The 19,436-nt window shown below is 47.5% G+C and overlaps 1 protein-coding gene and 1 pseudogene across 2 annotated transcripts in view; one reads left to right on the forward strand and one right to left on the reverse strand.

The window, feature by feature from the left end:
• Positions 1 to 19,436, reverse strand: part of LOC141182609 (uncharacterized) — a 272,324-nt pseudogene that overhangs the window by 138,272 nt on the left and 114,616 nt on the right.
• Positions 1 to 19,436, forward strand: part of LOC141182601 (uncharacterized) — a 116,731-nt gene that overhangs the window by 94,898 nt on the left and 2,397 nt on the right. Inside the window, exons 1-6 of one of the 2 annotated variants that reach the window (XM_073660762.1) lie at positions 1,630 to 1,711; positions 15,915 to 16,064; positions 16,194 to 16,373; positions 16,457 to 16,580; positions 16,664 to 16,761; positions 16,959 to 17,049. In XM_073660762.1, coding sequence (XP_073516863.1) covers positions 15,972 to 16,064; positions 16,194 to 16,373; positions 16,457 to 16,580; positions 16,664 to 16,761; positions 16,959 to 17,049 — 586 coding nt within the window. In that variant the 5' untranslated portion in view covers positions 1,630 to 1,711; positions 15,915 to 15,971. Of the gene's footprint in view, positions 1 to 1,629; positions 1,712 to 15,914; positions 16,065 to 16,193; positions 16,374 to 16,456; positions 16,581 to 16,663; positions 16,762 to 16,958; positions 17,050 to 19,436 lie in introns of those variants that run through there. The other variant, XM_073660763.1, reaches the window with a different exon arrangement.

The following is a 19,436-nucleotide window of genomic DNA, read 5'->3' on the forward strand; positions in this document are numbered from 1 at the left end:
AGAGACGTCCGAGCGCAGTTTTACCGAGTGTCCAGTGTCAGTTCTTTTACAGTCTGATAAAGAGCCGCGGTGTCTCCCACCGAACCTGGGAGTATACAGCTGTATACAGCGAACACACGCGGCTCCGTACACACACGACTCCATATATACACCGATCCGTACGCCTCGTACACACACGACTCTGTACACACACAGCTCCGTACGCCTCGTACACGCGCGGCTCTGCTCCGTACACCTCGTACACGCGCGACTCCGCTCCGTACACCTCGTACACACGGCTCCGCTCCGTACACCTCGTACACACGCGGCTCCGCTCCGTACGCCTCGTACACGCGCGGCTCCGCTCCGTACGCCTCGTACACGCGCGGCTCCGCTCCGTACGCCTCGTACACGCGCGACTCCGCTCCGTACGCCTCGTACACACGGCTCCGCTCCGTACACCTCGTAAACACGCGGCTCCGCTCCGTACACCTCGTACACACGCGGCTCCGCTCCGTACACCTCGTACACGCGCGGCTCCGCTCCGTACGCCTCGTACACGCGCGGCTCCGCTCCGTACGCCTCGTACACGCGCGGCTCCGCTCCGTACGCCTCGTACACGCGCGGCTCCGCTCCGTACGCCTCGTACACGCGCGGCTCCGCTCCGCACGCCTCGTACACGCGCGGCTCCGCTCCGCACGCCTCGTACACGCGCGCCTCCGCTCCGCACGCCTCGTACACGCGCGGCTCCGCTCCGAACGCCTCGTACACGCGCGGCTCCGCTCCGTACGCCTCGTACACGCGCGGCTCCGCTCCGTACGCCTCGTACACGCGCGGCTCCGCTCCGTACGCCTCGTACACGCGCGGCCTCGCTCCGTACGCCTCGTACACGCGCGGCTCCGCTCCGTACGCCTCGTACACGCGCGGCTCCGCTCCGTACGCCTCGTACACGCGCGGCTCCGCTCCGTACGCCTCGTACACGCGCGGCTCCGCTCCGTACGCCTCGTACACGCGCGGCTCCGCTCCGTACGCCTCGTACACGCGCGGCTCCGCTCCGTACTCCTCGTACACGCGCGGCTCCGCTCCGCACGCCTCGTACACGCGCGGCTCCGCTCCGCACGCCTCGTACACGCGCGGCTCCGCTCCGCACGCCTCGTACACGCGCGGCTCCGCTCCGCACGCCTCGTACACGCGCGGCTCCGCTCCGCACGCCTCGTACACGCGCGGCTCCGCTCCGCACGCCTCGTACACGCGCGGCTCCGCTCCGTACGCCTCGTACACGCGCGGCTCCGCTCCGTACGCCTCGTACACGCGCGGCTCCACTCCGTACGCCTCGTACACGCGCGGCTCCGCTCCGTACACCTGGTACACGCGCGGCTCCGCTCCGTACACCTCGTACACGCGCGGCTCCGCTCCGTACACCTCGTACACGCGCGGCTCCGCTCCGTACACCTCGTACACACGCGGCTCCGCTCCGTACACCTCGTACACACACGGCTCTGCTCCGTACACCTCGTACACACGCGGCTCTGCTACATCCACACTGTAAACCCCTCCTGACCCCACACATAAACTTCAGCTCATCCAGCACCATGACAACCAGCACAGCAGAGTCCTGCATCCACTGAGGCCCCTGATCATGTGACCCCTGACTCCTCCCCTCCTGTGACCTCATCACAGCTCCTGTGCGCACAGAGCAGCCATATATGTGGTGGCGGCTCTGCAGGTGGAGGTATGTGGAGTCCCCATTACTGGGCGCAGGGGGCATTAACCCCTTCAGCATGGAGACTCTTTTGGGGTCTTGTGTTGCCCCTTTATAAGAATCATAAGGTTTTAGTTCAGTTTCCTGTAATAGATACATACGACCCAACTATGGAGACAGGAAGGAGGAAACGTATTGTTCTCATAGTACACGGCCCCTTTACTGGCCCCACAGTGTAATGCCCCCATTATACCCCTTATGCAAGATGTATGATGCCCCCACACAGTGTAATGCCCCCATTATGCCCCTTATGCAGGATGTATGATGCCCCCATACAGTGTAATGCCCCCATTATGCCCCTTATGCAGTATGTATGATGCCCCCACACAGTGTAATGCCCCCATTATGCCCCTTATGCAGTATGTATGATGCCCCCACACAGTGTAATGCCCCCATTATGCCCCTTATGCAGTATGTATGATGCCCCCACACAGTGTAATGCCCCCATTATGCCCCTTATGCATGATGTATGATGCCCCCCCCACAGTGTAATGCCCCCATTATGCCCCTTATGCAGTATGTATGATGCCCCCACAGTGTAATGCCCCCATTATGCCCCTTATGCAGGATGTATGATCCCCCCACAGTGTAATGCCCCCATTATGCCCCTTATGCAGGATGTATGATGCCCCCACACAGTGTAATGCCCCCATTATGCCCCTTATGCAGGATGTATGATCCCCCCACAGTGTAATGCCCCCATTATGCCCCTTATGCATGATGTATGATGCCCCCCCACAGTGTAATGCCCCCATTATGCCCCTTATGCAGTATGTATGATCCCCCCACAGTGTAATGCCCCCATTATGCCCCTTATGCAGGATGTATGATCCCCCCACAGTGTAATGCCCCCATTATGCCCCTTATGCATGATGTATGATGCCCCCCCCACAGTGTAATGCCCCCATTATGCCCCTTATGCAGTATGTATGATGCCCCCACACAGTGTAATGCCCCCATTATGCCCCTTATGCAGGATGTATGATCCCCCCCACAGTGTAATGCCCCCATTATGCCCCTTATGCAGTATGTATGATGCCCCCACACAGTGTAATGCCCCCATTATGCCCCTTATGCAGGATGTATGATGCCCCCACACAGTGTAATGCCCCCATTATGCCCCTTATGCAGGATGTATGATGCCCCCACACAGTGTAATGCCCCCATTATGCCCCTTATACAGGATGTATGATGGCCCCACACAGTGTAATGCCCCCTATGCAGTATGTATGATGCCCCCACACAGTGTAATGCCCCCATTATGCCCCTTATGCAGGATGTATGATGCCCCCCACAGTGTAATGCCCCCATTATGCCCCTTATGCAGGATGTATGATGCCCCCACACAGTGTAATGCCCCCATTATGCCCCTTATGCAGGATGTATGATGCCCCCATACAGTATAATGCCCCCATTATGCCCCTTATGCAGGATGTATGATGCCCCCACACAGTGTAATGCCCCCATTATGTCCCTTATGCAGGATGTGTGATGCCCCCATTATGCCCCTTATCCAGTATGTATGATGCCCCCACACAGTGTAATGCCCCCATTATGCCCCTTATGTAGGATGTATGATGCCCCGACGGTGTAATGCCCCCATTATGCCCCTTATCCAGTATGTATGATGCCCCCACACAGTGTAATGCCCCCATTATGCCCCTTATGCAGGATGTATGATGCCCCCACACAGTGTAATGCCCCCATTATGCCCCTTATACAGTATGTATGATGCCCCCACACAGTGTAATGCCCCCATTATGCCCCTTATGCAGGATGTATGATGCCCCCACACAGTGTAATGCCCCCATTATGCCCCTTATACAGTATGTATGATGCCCCACACAGTGTAATGCCCCCATTATGCCCCTTATACAGGATGTATGATGCCCCCCACAGTTTAATGCCCCTATTATGCCCCTTATGCCGGATGTATGATGCCCCCACACAGTGTAATGCCCCCATTATGCCCCTAATGCAGGATGTATGATGCCCACACACAGTGTAATGCCCCCATTATGCCCCTTATGCAGGATGTATGATGCCCCCACACAGTGTAATACCCCCATTATGCCCCTTATGCAGTATGTATGATGCCCCCATTATGCCCCTTATGCAGGATGTATGATGCCCCCACACATTGTAATACCCCCATTATGTCCGTTATGCAGGATGTATGATGCCCCACACAGTGTAATACCCCCATTATGTCCCTTATGCAGGATGTATGATGCCCCTACACAGTGTAATGCCCCCATTATGCCCCTAATGCAGGATTTAGGATGCCCCCACACAGTGTAATGCCCCCATTATGCCCCTTATGCAGTATGTATGATGCCCCCACACAGTGTAATACCCCCATTATGCCCCTTATGCAGTATGTATGATGCCCCCACACAGTGAAATGCCCCCATTATGCCCCTTAAGCAGTATGTATGATGCCCACACACAGTGCAATGCCCCCATTATGCCCCTTATGCAGGATGTATGATGCCCCCACACAGTATAATGTTCCCATAGTATTGACTGAGGTCCTGCAGTTGGAATAATCCCTCCGGACAGTGGTTTTCCCTTTGCCTGCTCCCCTACATGTAGACCCTCGAGCATGTATACAGGCATGTAGGGGAGCAGGCCTTACTAGACATCGAGGCTTTGTACAGTAATATACCACATGAGGATGGTATCAGAGGAGTAAGACATTTCTTGAAATCGAGATCAGTAGAGTGTAGCAGACATAATGACTTCACGGAGGATCTTCTAAAATTCATTCTTACTCATAACTTGTTTCTTTTGACAGGAAGTTCTTCCACCAGCTCAGGGGTACTGCGATGGAGAGCCCCTGTACCTCCTTGTATGCTAACCTATTCCTGGGCTGGTGGGAGGAAACCACAATATTCAGGGATGATCATAAGTGGTGGCATCCATATATTGGGGTATGGTACAGATATATTGACACTTTTTTTTATCCTCAGGTCAGAGACAAGTGAAGAATTTCTTGAATTTGTTAGGGAACTCAATATCCATAGAGTGGGCCTGAGATTTACATTGGAGTTTAATTATTACCAGTTGCCTTTCCTGGATGTACCAATCAAGAAAGAACGAGATGGGACCCTGGGGACACTCCAATACCATAAACCTACAAGCACTAATAAACTATTGAAGTAGGATAGTCACCACCCCATCTTCCTAAACAGGAGAGACAGACACTCCTCCATACCTAACCAAAACACCAAGAAAAAGATTGAATAACACGAGTAATAGGAACTTGTGACAATCAGTGACCTTATCTTTAATATCCTCAGAAAACACTAGTATGTACTTGTGGCCGACCCGGACCTGAGGGTGCTGTGGGATCTACTCCCACAATAACTTTCAGAAAGGGTTGGTCAATTAGGGACCGTTTAGTGCATAGTTTCTACAAAAACCTGCACTCAAGGGGACTTGGCTGGATAGAAGAGTCTTTTGTTTCTTTAGATGTGAGAAAGTTGTACATGTTATTGGTTGACACCATGTAAATCTTTGTCGAGTTCCTCCACCGGTAAAACCTTTTTCCAGAGGGATTATTCCAATTGTAAAACTTCAGGACTTGTATATGTGGCCACATGCACCTGCCCCCTAGATTATATATGCACGACCAAGAGGGAATCTATATGGCGGGTGGAGGAGCATTTGGGCGAAATACGCCATGGTCAGGACACCCCATTAGTGAGAAACGTGAACAGTGTACACTGAGGTGAAACCGGAGACCTCTCCTTTTGTGTCATTCAGGTGGTTAATCCCAATGTGAAAGGAGGTGATCTCAATAGATGTATCCTCAAAAAGGAAATTGAGTGGATTTCCAAACTGGATTCAGGAACCCCTAAGGGACTGAATGAGCAGATTTCCTGTGCCTGTTTTGTGTGAATACAGCCCCATTCTGGATTACATTTTTGGTTTTATACTCTACCCATTGCTACTCAGTTCCCTGTGAATGAGGTTCACATATTTTACTTCATCAAGATATCTGAGCTTCTATATCAGAATTATTTCTTATCAGTTATATCCCACATACTATTTAGTAATACACAAGGATCACTACACTTGTTAATCTCTAATTATGCAATAGGGGTCAAATATGACCATTTAGGAATATACTGTGGGCCACCATCCCATATTTTTTGTAGTGATAAAGTAGATCTACATGCCTGTTGCATGATGGGAGGATGTGCAATACTTGTTTTTAGTCTCCCATGACACTGATCTCAGAGAGAGGATTTTTCTGTTGGTGGAATGCAATCCAATACCATGTGCGCTCCGGCATGGAACGTAGGCATGTGCATTTGTGGACAATGATCCTAGATGTGCTCTGTCGTGGAATGATAACTACGGGCATTCGCAGTCACAGGTATGAGTGGCGCGGCGGCAATCAGTTTATCTGGCGTTTCAGTGTAAAGCACGTCGCTTCCAGACATGCACACTAGGTGATGGACATTATCGGAACTCTAGTTCATGAGAAGTAGCGTAGGTGCAGTACATTATTGTAGACAGACTCCATTCTGTATATCCTGTGACAATTCACCTCTAGGAATGGGAATGGGCCTCCTAGTCTGGGAGGGGTTTTGGATGAAGTGGGCTATTTAAACATGGACACCTGGCTATTAGGCACACTAAGCTGAACATCATGAATTATCACTGTATCAAGCCTCCTGATGAACCTATTGGGGAAACGCGTTGAGGCGGATTATTGAAACATTCTCTGAGTACCCCATACCCTTTCCTTTATACATATTGTAGGGGTTTTACTCACTTGGGTGAGACAGGAGGAAAACATGAGGTATGTTCCTTTAAAAGTTCATGTGGGTTTATTGCTTCATAAACCCAGAAGCCAAACAGAAAAGCAAATAGCCTTTAGATCAGGCAAACAAAGTAAATGTCCTTAGCATGTCTCTGCTCAGCCAGGCCTGTGTGGCACACAAGCTGGGGTAGCGTCCAGTGTCCTGGCTTGGTCTGAAGACAAACATACACAGGAGGCCTTCTCCCTCCAAACACACAGACCATGTGCCAAACAACAGCCTCCATTTTATAGGCTGTTAACCACACCCAGAGGTGAGGTAAGTGGGTAACTGGAACCGCCCATTCTCTTTTAGCTACCCGTAACCCGCTCCCAGGTGCACCAAACGATCCTCTTAGTGCTTATGTGCCCTAGAGAAACACTCCGGGTTACATCACAGACACCAGCCATCTCTGTGATAACTCCCATCGACTAGGTGACCATTAGCCACCTTACATACATCCTCCCTCTGCCTTAAGCTGTGGGGCTAGGGACCTTCTACTACCAGACAAGGGATTCTGGAGAGGGCATCGGCTTTACCATGTAGCTTCCCTGCTCTATGTTCTACATGGAAGTGGAAGTCCTGTAGGGCTATAAACCAGCGGGTGACCCTGGCATTTTTCCCTTTGTTTCCCTTATCCATCTGAGTGGGGCATAGTTGGATACTAATTTAAATTTTCGACCTAACAGATAGTACCGTAAGGTGTCCACTGCCCACTTTATGGCCAAGCACTCCTACTCTATGACTGAATAATTTTTCTCGCAGGAGGACAGCTTTCTACTCAGGTAGAGGACAGGGTGCTCCTCCCTGTGTATCTCCTGGGAAAGGACTGCTCCTAAACCGACATCTGAGGCATCTGTTGGAGTATAAACTCCTTCTTGAAGTCTGGGGCAACCAGGATCGGTTGACTACACAGAGCCAGTTTCATTTCTTGAAAGGCCGTCTCCGCCTCTGCAGTCCACTTGGCCATGGCTGATTTTGTCCCTTTAAAGGAGGTCAGTCAGGGGTGCGGCCATCATGGCGAAGTTTGCGATGAATTTTCTGTAGTATCCCACGATTCCCAGGAAGGGTCTGACTTGCTTTTTCTACAGCGGTCCACTTTAGTAATTTGGGGTTTTATCTTGCCTCTACCCACTACATATCCGAGGTACTTGGCTTCTTATTTCCCCATGGCACATTTCTTCAGGTTTATTGAAAACCCTGCCTTCCTCAGAGCATCAAACACTGCCTGGACTTCTTCCAGATGACTCTCCAGGTCTGGTCTAAAGATAATAATATCGTCCAGGTATGCTGCGGCATATTTCTTATGGGATGCAAGGATGCGATACATCGGTCTCTGGAAGGTTGCAGTGACCCCCTGCAGTCCTAACTGCATCTGGATATACTGGAAGCATCCGTCCGGCATAGAAAACGCAGTCTTCTCTTTGGCTCCCTTTGCCATGGGGATCTGCCAATATCCCTTCGTCAGATCCAAGGTGGTTATTTACCTTGCTGGCCCAAGCCTCTCGATCAGCTCATTGACGCATGGCATGGGATATGCGTCAAATTTGGAGCCCTCTTTCAACTTCCGATAGTCGTTGCAGAATCTCCACTCGCCATCGGGCTTTGGGACCAAGACGATAGGGCTCGACCAACCGCTCTTGGATTCTTCAATGATACCGAGCTTCAGTATACGAGCCACCTCTTTTGGAGATCAACTCTCGTTGCGCCTCCGGTATCCAATAGGGCTTCAAGTTCACCCGCACATGTGGCTCCGTCAGAATCTCGTGTTCTATGAACCTTGTGCAGCCCGATAATTCCGAGAACAGATCCTGGTTCTTCTGCAGCAACTCCCGACACTGCTGTTTCTCAGCCTTCATTAGCGTTTCCACTATTGTGCCAGCGTCACCTTCTGGCTTGCCCAGCAAGCATGGAGCTTCCACAGCTTCTCTGTCTTGCCATGGCTTGATGAGGTTGATGTGGTATATCTGGTATGGCTTACGTCATCCCTGTTGATGAACCTTGTAGTTCACTTCACCCACTTTTTCCAACACCTCATATGGCCCTTGCCACTTAGCCAAGAACTTACTTTCCACCGTAGGAATTAGCACGAGGACTTGGTCTCCCGGATTGAGTTGCCTCACTTTGGCTGACCAGTTGTAGACTCTGGCATGAACTTCTTGTGCCTGGAGGAGATGTTTTTTTATGATGGGCATCACCTTCGCAATCATCTCCTACATCAGAGCGACGTACTCGATAACGCTCCTGTGGGGCGTGACCTCTGCGTCCCAGGTTTCCTTTGTGACATCCAGGAGACCCCGCGGATGTCGGCCATGCAGGAGTTCGAATGGCGAGAACCCCGTAGGGGCCTGTGGAACCTCTCGGATGGAGAACAGGTATGGTAGGAGACAGTCCCAGTTTCTACCATCCCTTTCTATGACCTTCCTCAGTATACTTTTCAGAGTCTTGTTAAACTGTTCGACAAGGCCATCTGAGGATGGTATACTGAAATCCTCAGTTGGGAGATTTGCAGGACTTTGCATAACTCCCTCATCACCTTACTCATAAAGGGAGTTACCTGGTCGGTGAGTATCTCCCTTTGGTAAGCCTGTTTGGGACAACACGTGGACCAACTTGCAGGCTATACTCTTTGCGGAGGAGTTTCTCAGTGGAATCTTTTTAGGATAGCGTGTGGCATAGTCCAGGATAACCAATATATATTTATGCCCACGAGCAGATTCAACCAGGGGACCGACCAAGTCTATATCAATTCTCTCGAATGGCACTTCAATAATGGGCAAATGGCACGAGGTGACTTCGAAAGTGAGAGGTGGTGGTGGTTAACTGGCACATAGGGCTAGACCTGCAATACTTAAATATTTCACGGGGACATCCGGGACAATAGAACCTCTGCATGATTCATTCCTGTGTTTTTTTACACTTCCAGATGTCCCCCCCCCCCCCCCCAAGACATGTGAATGGGCCATGTCCAACAGCTTCCGTCTAAAGGGGCCCGGCACTATTAATTGCTCTACACGCTCCTCCCTCACTTCCGTGACCCGGTACAACAACTCCCCACTCATCATAAAATGGGGAAATCTTGTGTCAGCCCCCGGCTCCTGTGCAACCCCATTTATAACAGTGACATTATTAAAGGCTTTCTTCAGAGTTAGGTCCCTATGCTGGGCAGAGCCAAAATTCCTGCTGGTCACTCCTAACTCCAGAATGGCAGACTCTGGGGGCGCTACCTCCTTATCCTCCACAAGGACACAAAAGGGAAACCTGTCAGACTCTGGATGTGGTGATACCTCATCAAGGTTAACTGGTTTCTTATCTGAGCCAGAAAGCCCGGAACCCTTCCCCCACAGATCCCAAAACAAACAAAATTCCCAGCCTATAATAATAGGGTGCAATAAGTTCTGAATGACACCGACCTCGTGGGACTCTGTACTGTGGGCTGTTTCAATGTCCACTCTGGCCATGGGGTAGTCCTTAGCCTCACCATGAATGCACTGAATGCCAACTTTTTTCCCCGGGATAATTTGGTGAGGAAGGGTGGTCCTCCTAAGGGTCACCAGAATCTCGGAATCTAGCAGTGCCATTAACTCCCGTCCGTTCACCTTCACGTGATATGCTTGTGGCCCCTCACTGGGTGAACAGTTTACACTGCAGGTCAGATAAGCATAATATGAACAACTGCATCCTATGCTGCAATTCATCGGCTCAGGGATCAGGGGACAACGGGCGGCTATATGGCCTGGGCCGCGGCACCTCCAGCAAACAACGTCACCCGTAGGGACTTTGGACCCACAGTATGGAGTGGGCTGCCTTCCCAAGGAATCTTCAACTCCCTGGTATCTCTCGACCTGTCTGACCAGTTCATCCGCATTCTGGGAATCACCCTGGGCAACCAAAGTCTGTATGGGCCTCGGAAGGGAGTGCACAAACCGGTCCATCACCACCCGTCTCTACCATCTGCTCAGGCATAGAGGACTCCAGCTGCAGCCACTTATGGACCAGGTGCAACAGTTCAAATATTTGGGAGCGAGGTGGTTTGTCCCGGTGATACTCCCAGCACTGAACCCGCTGTGCCCTGATAGTCATTGTCACCCCCAAGTGCAAGAGAATCTCAGTTTTTAGCTTGCCATACTCTTTGGCGTCCTGCAAAGCTAAATCATAGTACACCTTCTGGGGCTCTCCCGTCAAGTATGGCGCCAGTACCTCTGCCCACTGCTCTGGCGGAAGTTTCTCCCTCTCAACGACCTTCAATGTCATCCCCAGGGGTCATTTTCTGCAAAGCCCGTCTTACTGCCTTTGGGACGTGGGAGTCATCAGCCGGACCTGGGGTTGGGGCATTCTTCCTGCCCTGGATGGCGGTTGCCAGAAGCTGCATCTGCTGCCGTTGTTCCCGCTGGTGCTGCTGGATCTGCTGTAACAACAGCCTGTTGGTCTCCTGCTGTTGCTACATCTGGCGATGCTTGCTGGCTTGCAACAGACTTCACCCAGGACATGCAATCTTTCCTGTAGCAATCACACATTTCTGCTGGGAATGCTGCCCGCACGTCTAACACCATAGAATCATAGAATCATAGAATGGTAGAGTTGGAAGGGACCTCCTGGGTCATCTGGTCCAACCCCCTGCTCAAAGCAGGATTCACTAGATCATCTCAGACAGATGTCTGTCCAGCCTCTGTTTGAAGACGTCCATTGAAGGGGAACTCACCACCTCTCGTGGCAGCCTGTTCCACTCATTAATCACCCTAACTGTCAAAAAGTTTTTTCTAATATCTAATCTGTGTCTCCTCCCATTTAGTTTCATCCCATTGCTTCTAGTCTTTCCTTGTGCAAATGAGAATAAAGATGATCCTTCTACAATGTGACAGCCCTTGACATATTTGTAGACAGCTATTAAGTCTCCTCTCAGTCTTCTTTTTTGCAAGCTAAACATTCCCAAATCCTGCAACCGTTCCTCATAGGACATGGTTTGCAGACCAGTCACCATTCTGGTCGCTCTTCTCTGAACTTGCTCCAGTTTGTCTATGTCTTTTTTAAAATGTGGTGCCCAAAACTGTACACAGTATTCCAGATGAGGTCTGACCAAAGAGGAGTAAAGACCGATAATGACTTCACGTGATCTAGACTGTATGCTTCTGTTAATACATCCCAGAATTGTATTTGCCTTTTTTGCTGCTGCATCACACTGTTGACTCATGTTCAGTCTATGATCTATTAGTATACCTAAGTCTTTTTCACATGTACTGTTGCTTAGCTCTGTTCCTCCCATTCTGTATATGCTTTTTTCATTTTTATTGCCCAGATGTAGTACTTTGCATTTTTCCCTGTTAAAAACCATTCTGTTGGTTGCTGCCCACTGCTCCAGTTTATTTAGGTCTTTTTGAATCCTCTCTCTCTCTTCTCTAGTATTAGCTATCCCTCCTAGCTTTGTGTCATCAGCAAATTTAATCAGTTTACCCTCAATTCCTTCATCTAAATCATTGATAAAGATGTTGAACAATACAGGTCCCAGGACGGAGCCCTGTGGTACCCCACTTGAGACATTCATCCAGCTGGATGTGAAGCCATTTACAACCACCCTTTGAGTCCGATCACTAAGCCAGTTATGAATCCACCTAACAGTTGCCTGGTCCATTGCATACTTGGTCATTTTTTCAATAAGGATGGTGTGAGATACTTTGTCAAATGCTTTGCTGAAGTCAAGATATACTATATCTACAGCATTTCCCTGATCCACCCAGTCAGTGATTCTGTCATAGAAGGAAATTAAGTTAGTCTGACATGACTTGTTAGTTACAAACCCATGCTGACTCTGGTTAATCACTTCATTCTTATCCATGTACTTACATACATGTTGTTTAATAATTTGTTCAAAGATCTTTCCTGGTATAGAAGTCAGACTCACCGGCCTATAGTTCCCTGGGTCCACCTTCTTCCCCTTTTTGAAGATAGGAACAACATTTGCTCTTCTCCAGTCTTCTGGGACTTCTCCTGTTCTCCAAGAATTTTCAAAGATTATGGAGAGTGGTTCTAAAATTTCTTCTACGATCTCCTTCAGTACTCTGGGGTATAATTTATCTGGACCTGGAGACTTGAACTCATTTATGTTAGCTAAATATTCCCTCACAATCTTTCTGTTTACAGATAACTTGGATTCCTCTATTCCTTTAAAAGGACAGTGAAGATCAGTTGATGTTACATTTTCTTTCTGAGAGAAAACAGATGCAAAATAGGAATTAAAAAGTTCGGCCTTCTCAACATCCTCTCTTACCATTTCTCCATTTTCATCCTGTAAAAATCCTATAGCATCTTTGACTTTTCTTTTACTTTTGACATACCCCCAAAATCCTTTTTTATTGCTTTTGACATCTCTTGCAAGCCTTAATTCATTGTCAGCTTTAGCTAACCTGATACGTGCCCTGCAGGATCTGCAGACTGCATTATAATCTTCTTTAGATATGCCTCCCTCTTTCCATTTAATAAACATTTCTTTCTTTCTTTTTAGCATGTGTTTAAGTTCTGTGTTCATCCATCCTGGTTTCCTTAAATGCTTCCCATTCTTCCTACTTTTCGGGATTGTTAACGATTGTGCTTTGAGAATCTCATTTTTAAAAATTTCCCATCCTTCCTGGACATTTTTGTCCTTAAGGACATCCAGCCATTGGATCCCTCCTATTCTCTTTCTGAGTCTCTTAAAATCTGCCTTTCTAAAATCTAACCTTGAAGTCTGAGTCTTCACATGTCTTCCTCCTCTAGTTATCCAAAATTCTATAATAGCATGATCGCTGCCTCCTAGGGTCCCAGCCACCTTTACCTCCTCAACCATTTCCTCCCTGTTTATAAGGATTAGATCCAAAGTAGCAGATCCCCTTGTTTTCTCCCCTACCTTTTGGAAGATAAAGTTGTCAGCAAGAGAGGATAAGAATTTGCTTGACCTGTTAGTTTTACTTGAGAGAGATTCCCAACAAATGTCTGGATAGTTGAAATCTCCCATGACCACTACGTCATATTTTTTGGAGAACTTGGTCATTTGATACATAAAGAGTTCATCCATATCTTCAGCTTGCCCAGGTGGCCTGTAGTAAATGCCTACAATGGTGTCCTTTCCGTTGTTCTCTCCTTGTATTCTTACCCAAACAGTTTCCACAGAACTCCCAGTCTCTGAAGCTTCAATCTCTGTGCAGATATACGCTTTTCTAACATACAATGCAACACCTCCTCCTCGTTTATCAAGTCTTGGGTGTGACAGGAGGAAACCGTGAGGCAAGTTCCTATAAAAGTTCATGTTGGTTTATTGCTTCATAAACCCAGAAGCCAAACAGAAAAGCAAATAGCCTTTAGATCAGGCAAACAAAGTAAATGTCCTTAGCAGGTCTCTGCTCAGTCAGGCCTGTGTGGCACACAAGCTGGAGTAGCGTCCAGTGTCCTGGTTTGGTCTGAAGACAAACATACACAGGAGGTCTTCTGCCTCCAAACACACAGACCATGTGCCAAACAGCAGCTTCCATTTTATACGCTGTTAACCACACCCAGAGGTGAGGTATATGGGTAGCTGTACCCACCCATTCAATCCTAGCTACCCGTAACCCGGCTCCCAGGTGCACCAAACGATCATCTTAGTGCTTATGTGCCCTAGAGAAACACTCCAGGTTACATCACAGAGACCAGACATCTCTGTGACACATACCTCCCATCGACTACGCGACCATTAGCCACTTTACAATACCTTGATACATATCTGGTTTTATGACTTCCCCCACGGCTGATAAAAGGGACCCTCTGGGACTTATCTGACCTCTAATATGGACATACAGGTGATAGAAATGTGAATCTATACATCTATGCCTCATATTAGAGGTCTGTTTGTTGTAAAATGGCTTTTTATTCAGTGAAGATTCCAATGCTTGCTGGCCAGGGGATGGGAAGAAATCCCCGCCTACTGTGTTGATTAAAATATTTCCCCCCTTTCCTGCATGTCACAGTGCCCTGTGACGTGCAGTCGCCATGTCCAGATCCCGCGCCTGCGCGCTTTTTGCGGTAGTGACCCACTTGTACTGTGTACTATGCAGCCATAGTACTACAGAGATCTTAAGCCAAGGCGCCGGGAATTCACCGTGACTCACCGGCACCTGCGCACAAGATCCCTGCAGTACTATGACTGCATAGTACACAGTACAGCTGCACCTTCCGTAAAAAGTGAAGTGCGCGGGACCTGGACATGCTAACTGCACGTCACAGGGCACTTCTTCCCATCCACCGGCCCGCAAACATCGGAATCTTCACTGAATAAAAAGCCATTTCACAGCAAACAGACCTCTAATATGAGGCATACTGGTAAGTATAGATTCACATTTCTATCACCTGTATCCCCATATTAGAGGTTAGATAAGTCCCAGCGGGTGACAGGTTCCCTTTAATCAGCCATGGGGTAGTCGGTAGAGTGGATTCCCTTTAATAAATACTCACTAAGCCCCATTCTTCGTGCAGATACTAATGAATCCAGGACCTATGAGATTTTTAACACATGATAGTTGGATAGATAGAGGCGTACCATTCATAGTAGCAGCTCTCACGGCCACTATGGTGTCCATGAAAAAACACAGAATTTGAGCTTGGTTTTAGTTGGTATCCATGCAGCACATAAATGCATGTTTACTAGGGCCATTAATCAGAAAAAAAACCTATAAGAAGAAAAATGGTCATAAACCCTGCTGTAAATAAATAAATTAAAAGCAAAAGTGCATTTAAATAAAATGGGGTCCTTAGCAACACTGTTTTTGATCAAAAATAGCATGAAAGCTATCCCACCATGGCAAGGTGAACCCATTTGGGATAGGCCTGCTATGTATAATAAAAACCTTACCATGTGTCTGCCTCAAACTTCTGTGTGTGAATCAGACATGAGATCTAACGTGATAGAAAATTACAGCCCGGGAAAGACGGGAAACATTCATATAGACGACAGGCGGAGATGTGGTCAGTGAAACACTCTGGCTAAATATGTTTCTAGTGCTGTAGTAGAAGATGAAGATGTCGTCCTCATCATGAAATAGTTATTTCTCATATTACTTGTACTGAATATCTCCTGCAGTATTGCTAATGCCGATTGCAATGTTGGTAAATGAGGCGAGAATTAGCTTTATGGAAGATGAGTCTTTGAGAAATGTGTTCAGCTACAGACTCCAAGAAAGAAACCGCTTGCTGTCTGTGGCTTAAAATATATAGGTTTTATTAGTATATGTAAAGAAGAAAACTAAATACTGTAAAATAATAAATCTCCTCATATGTTTCCCCTTATTATCTCCAGTAATTGTATTATTACACAGGATTTTTATGATGTTACATTGGCTCATCATCTTCTCATTCAGGTCTTTACAATATCAGATCCTCTCAGTGAAGATCTTCTATTTAAGAGAATTTTCCTTATGGACCCATCAAAGATGGATATGGACAGAGACAAGATGGCGGAGAGGATATTACACCTCACCCTAGAGATCCTCTTCCGGCTTACTGGAGAGGTGAGAGATTCTGATGACGTCACATTACATCATTCTTATCTATGGGAATAACAGATGGCCAGAACTGGAGAGGTGAGGACTCTGGAAATGTCTGGAGTGAGATTTATTAATGTGTCTCTCCATAACCAGGATTACACATTAGTAAAGAAGACCTCTAGTGAGCGCTGTCAGGACCCTGTGTCTGAGGGATGGGAAAGACCCCTGAGCCCAATCACAGGGCCTCCATCTCACCCCTTGATACATGAGGACATCAATGACCAGAAGATTCTAGAACTCGCCTACAAGATGATCGAGCTGCTGACTGGAGAGGTGACACTGCTGGGAATACTGGGACATTATACAGTAACACTATGAAAGGATCGGGGGGATGACTGTATCATTGTATGTGTCAGGTTCCTATAAGGTGTCAGGATGTCGCTGTCTATTTCTCCATGGAGGAGTGGGAGTATTTAGAAGGACACAAAGATCTGTACAGGGACGTCATGTTGGAGGTTCCCCAACCCCTCACATCACCAGGTAATAGACAGGACTAAATACACACGGCCCATAATTATCTGTATGTAAAGAATGAATTCAGTTCCTGTATGTGTTTCCTCCAGATATATCCAGTAAGAGGACAACACCAGAGAGATGTCCCCGTCCTCTTCTTCCACATGACTGTAAAGAAGAAGATCCCAATGTTCCTCAGGATCATCAGGTAGATGGAGAGAAGATGTCATGAGATCTCACCTATGATGTGTAGACTGCTGTGATGGTCTTGTGTTCGGTGGTGATTTATCCACCAGTATTATATGTTTTATACTTGTGTAATGAGAACGGTGGAGATGGCAGGATTAAATCTGATCTTAGATATAATGTCTCATCTGTTTGTGACTTTTACAATATTTGTTTCAGGGTGAAGATCTGACCCATATTAATACTACAGAGACATATGTGAGGGGTGATGAGCGGTGTAAAGAGGAGATTTCTACATATGACTACCCAGGTGAGTAGTGACCACTAAATGCAGAGAAGTCACAGATTCTTCTCAGTCACCGGCTGTGGCTGCTTTATCAGTGGTGTAGTCCGGCCGTATCACAATCGTGTGATCACCATTTTGCAACTAGACCAAAACATTCTCCATCCAAAACTGTTCAAATGATTTTGGGCCTTGAAAGCCCTTTTCTACATAACTTACAACCTGGAGGATCCACCTGCCCCCTGGAATTGGGAGACGCTGACCGTGACCTGCCCAGGTCTGTAAACTACAAAGCCTAATGACAGCGTACGTAGAATGTGCTGACAAGTTAGAAAATCACTTGAAGAAAAATATAATGATGGGTCTGTAAGAGAAAGCGGAGGGTAATGATGCTGTCGGCTTCCTAGAACCCTGATATCTTATTGGATGAATCTACCTTCTCTCCCTTCTGTGCTGCTGAATGTCCTCATATGGTCCCTACAAGACCAGGTCCAGTCTTTCTGGCCAAACTTTATTTTTATGATCTACAACATTAAATGTGCAGTGAGGGCCAAGTGTGAATTTCTGTACAATAACAACAGAGTTTCCCTTTATTCTGACTTTTCAATTTCTTTTAAAACCGATTAACTTCAAACAGGATTGTGATAAACTAAACAAAAAAAAAAACATTACACCTGTGCCATGATATATCTCTAAGCTAAATTTAAGACACCTCAGCTCTGCACTATTATAATAAGTTCTCTTTGAATGTCTAATATTTCTTCTTGAAACTCATCTGACAGAAAATATTGTCCCTTAAGATAGTTTAGATGCCAAGAGCCACCGAGCCCCATACTCTAATTACCACAGGGAGGTTTCACCACTAGTTACTCACTACTTACTGATGGAGAATGTTGAGTTTGATGTGTTATTGTCTATACTCACAGTTTTGACTACAGTAGTTGGTTCCCAAAATACTCTGATTTAACCCCTTCCTGCAGCCAGTTTTGTGTTCCTATCAGGGCCCATTTTTCAAATCTGACATGTGCCACTTTATGCGGTAATAACTTTGTGAAGAATTCCAAAGGATAATAGGAAACAAATGGACCTTACAAATTATATTCCAACTTCTCTTGAATCCGACGATACCCTATATACGGTTGTACACTACTGTCTGGGCACATGGCAGGTTGAGAAGGGGAGGAGCGACACTTAGCTAATAGATTGCAGACACAATGTATTGGGGGCGCTGTTCGTGGTCACCTGGCAGCTCAAAAGATGGCCAACACGAACAGGCTTGGCGCTATCTACTCCATTTTCCAGATCCCAGGGTTTGCCTTGCTCATCACACTTTAACCCCTCTACATGGATTTGGACTTATCTTGGGCCACAGTGTTACCTGCTATTCTGTGATGTGAGATGGCAAGAAGAATAGTGGGGTAGCCAGATCAGAACATGGAGGTCAGAGAAAATACAAAATCACACGAGTAGTCAGTAAACGGGCCGAGGTCACAACAGGAAACAAATACACAAGCCGGGAGCTGAGCACAGAGGACTGAACCAGAGGAGAACAAGGCTGGATCTGGCAGCTTCCAGCAATATGCTTCCAGCTTTAGTAGGGTGCGGTGCTTTCCAGTTGGCTGAAGCAGAGAGCAGATTACTCCAGCTGGACAGCACACACACCCATACTGCCAGACTGGATAGTACTACTGGTCCCAGGCACCCTAATCTTAGTGGCTGGACAGAGCCTGTGCCACCCAGAGCTTCTGGTTCTGACGTCTCCTCCATCACCAGCTCCTCCTGCAGAATGAATAAGGCGGCTCCTGGTGACAGAAGCAGACGTTGCAGGAGCAGATCCCAGAGGAGATGGGACACACCATTTGCACAAACCCTAATGTGACCAAATTGCAGAAAGCCAGAGCAGTATAAATCCCCATAAAGTGACACCATTTTGGAAATTATAACCCTCAGTGAAATAATCTATAGGAGTAGTGACTATTTTGACTCCACAGGCACTTTCCGGAAATTAGCACACACATTACCCAACACATAGTGCCCAGATTGTGTTCCAGGAGACACACACCATAAATTAAGTGGGTTCTTCTCACTATAGTAATGCCGAATACATGGAGGCTAAATGTGGTTTGGGCGCAGAAGCGAGGGGGAGATCTGACTTTGGGAGAGCGGATATTGCTGGATTGGTTTATGGAAGCCATGTTGATTCTCAAGAGCCTTTGAGCCACTAATAATGTGGAAACCTCTGGTTTTCCATTGACAGATGATGGACCTGAGTGGGGACTTGTTTTTTGTGAGATGAGTAGAAGTTTTTATTGATATTATTTTTGCCTACATAACATTGTTTGGTGGCTTTTTATTCCATATTTGGGAGGCAGAATGAATAAACAGTTGAACACTACGATCCACTGGTTCATCCT

Source organism: Phyllobates terribilis, unplaced genomic scaffold (assembly GCF_046119375.1).
Source record: "Phyllobates terribilis strain yellow unplaced genomic scaffold, ASM4611937v1 Scaffold_35__1_contigs__length_13245226, whole genome shotgun sequence".
Taxonomy (NCBI): Eukaryota; Metazoa; Chordata; class Amphibia; order Anura; family Dendrobatidae; genus Phyllobates; species Phyllobates terribilis.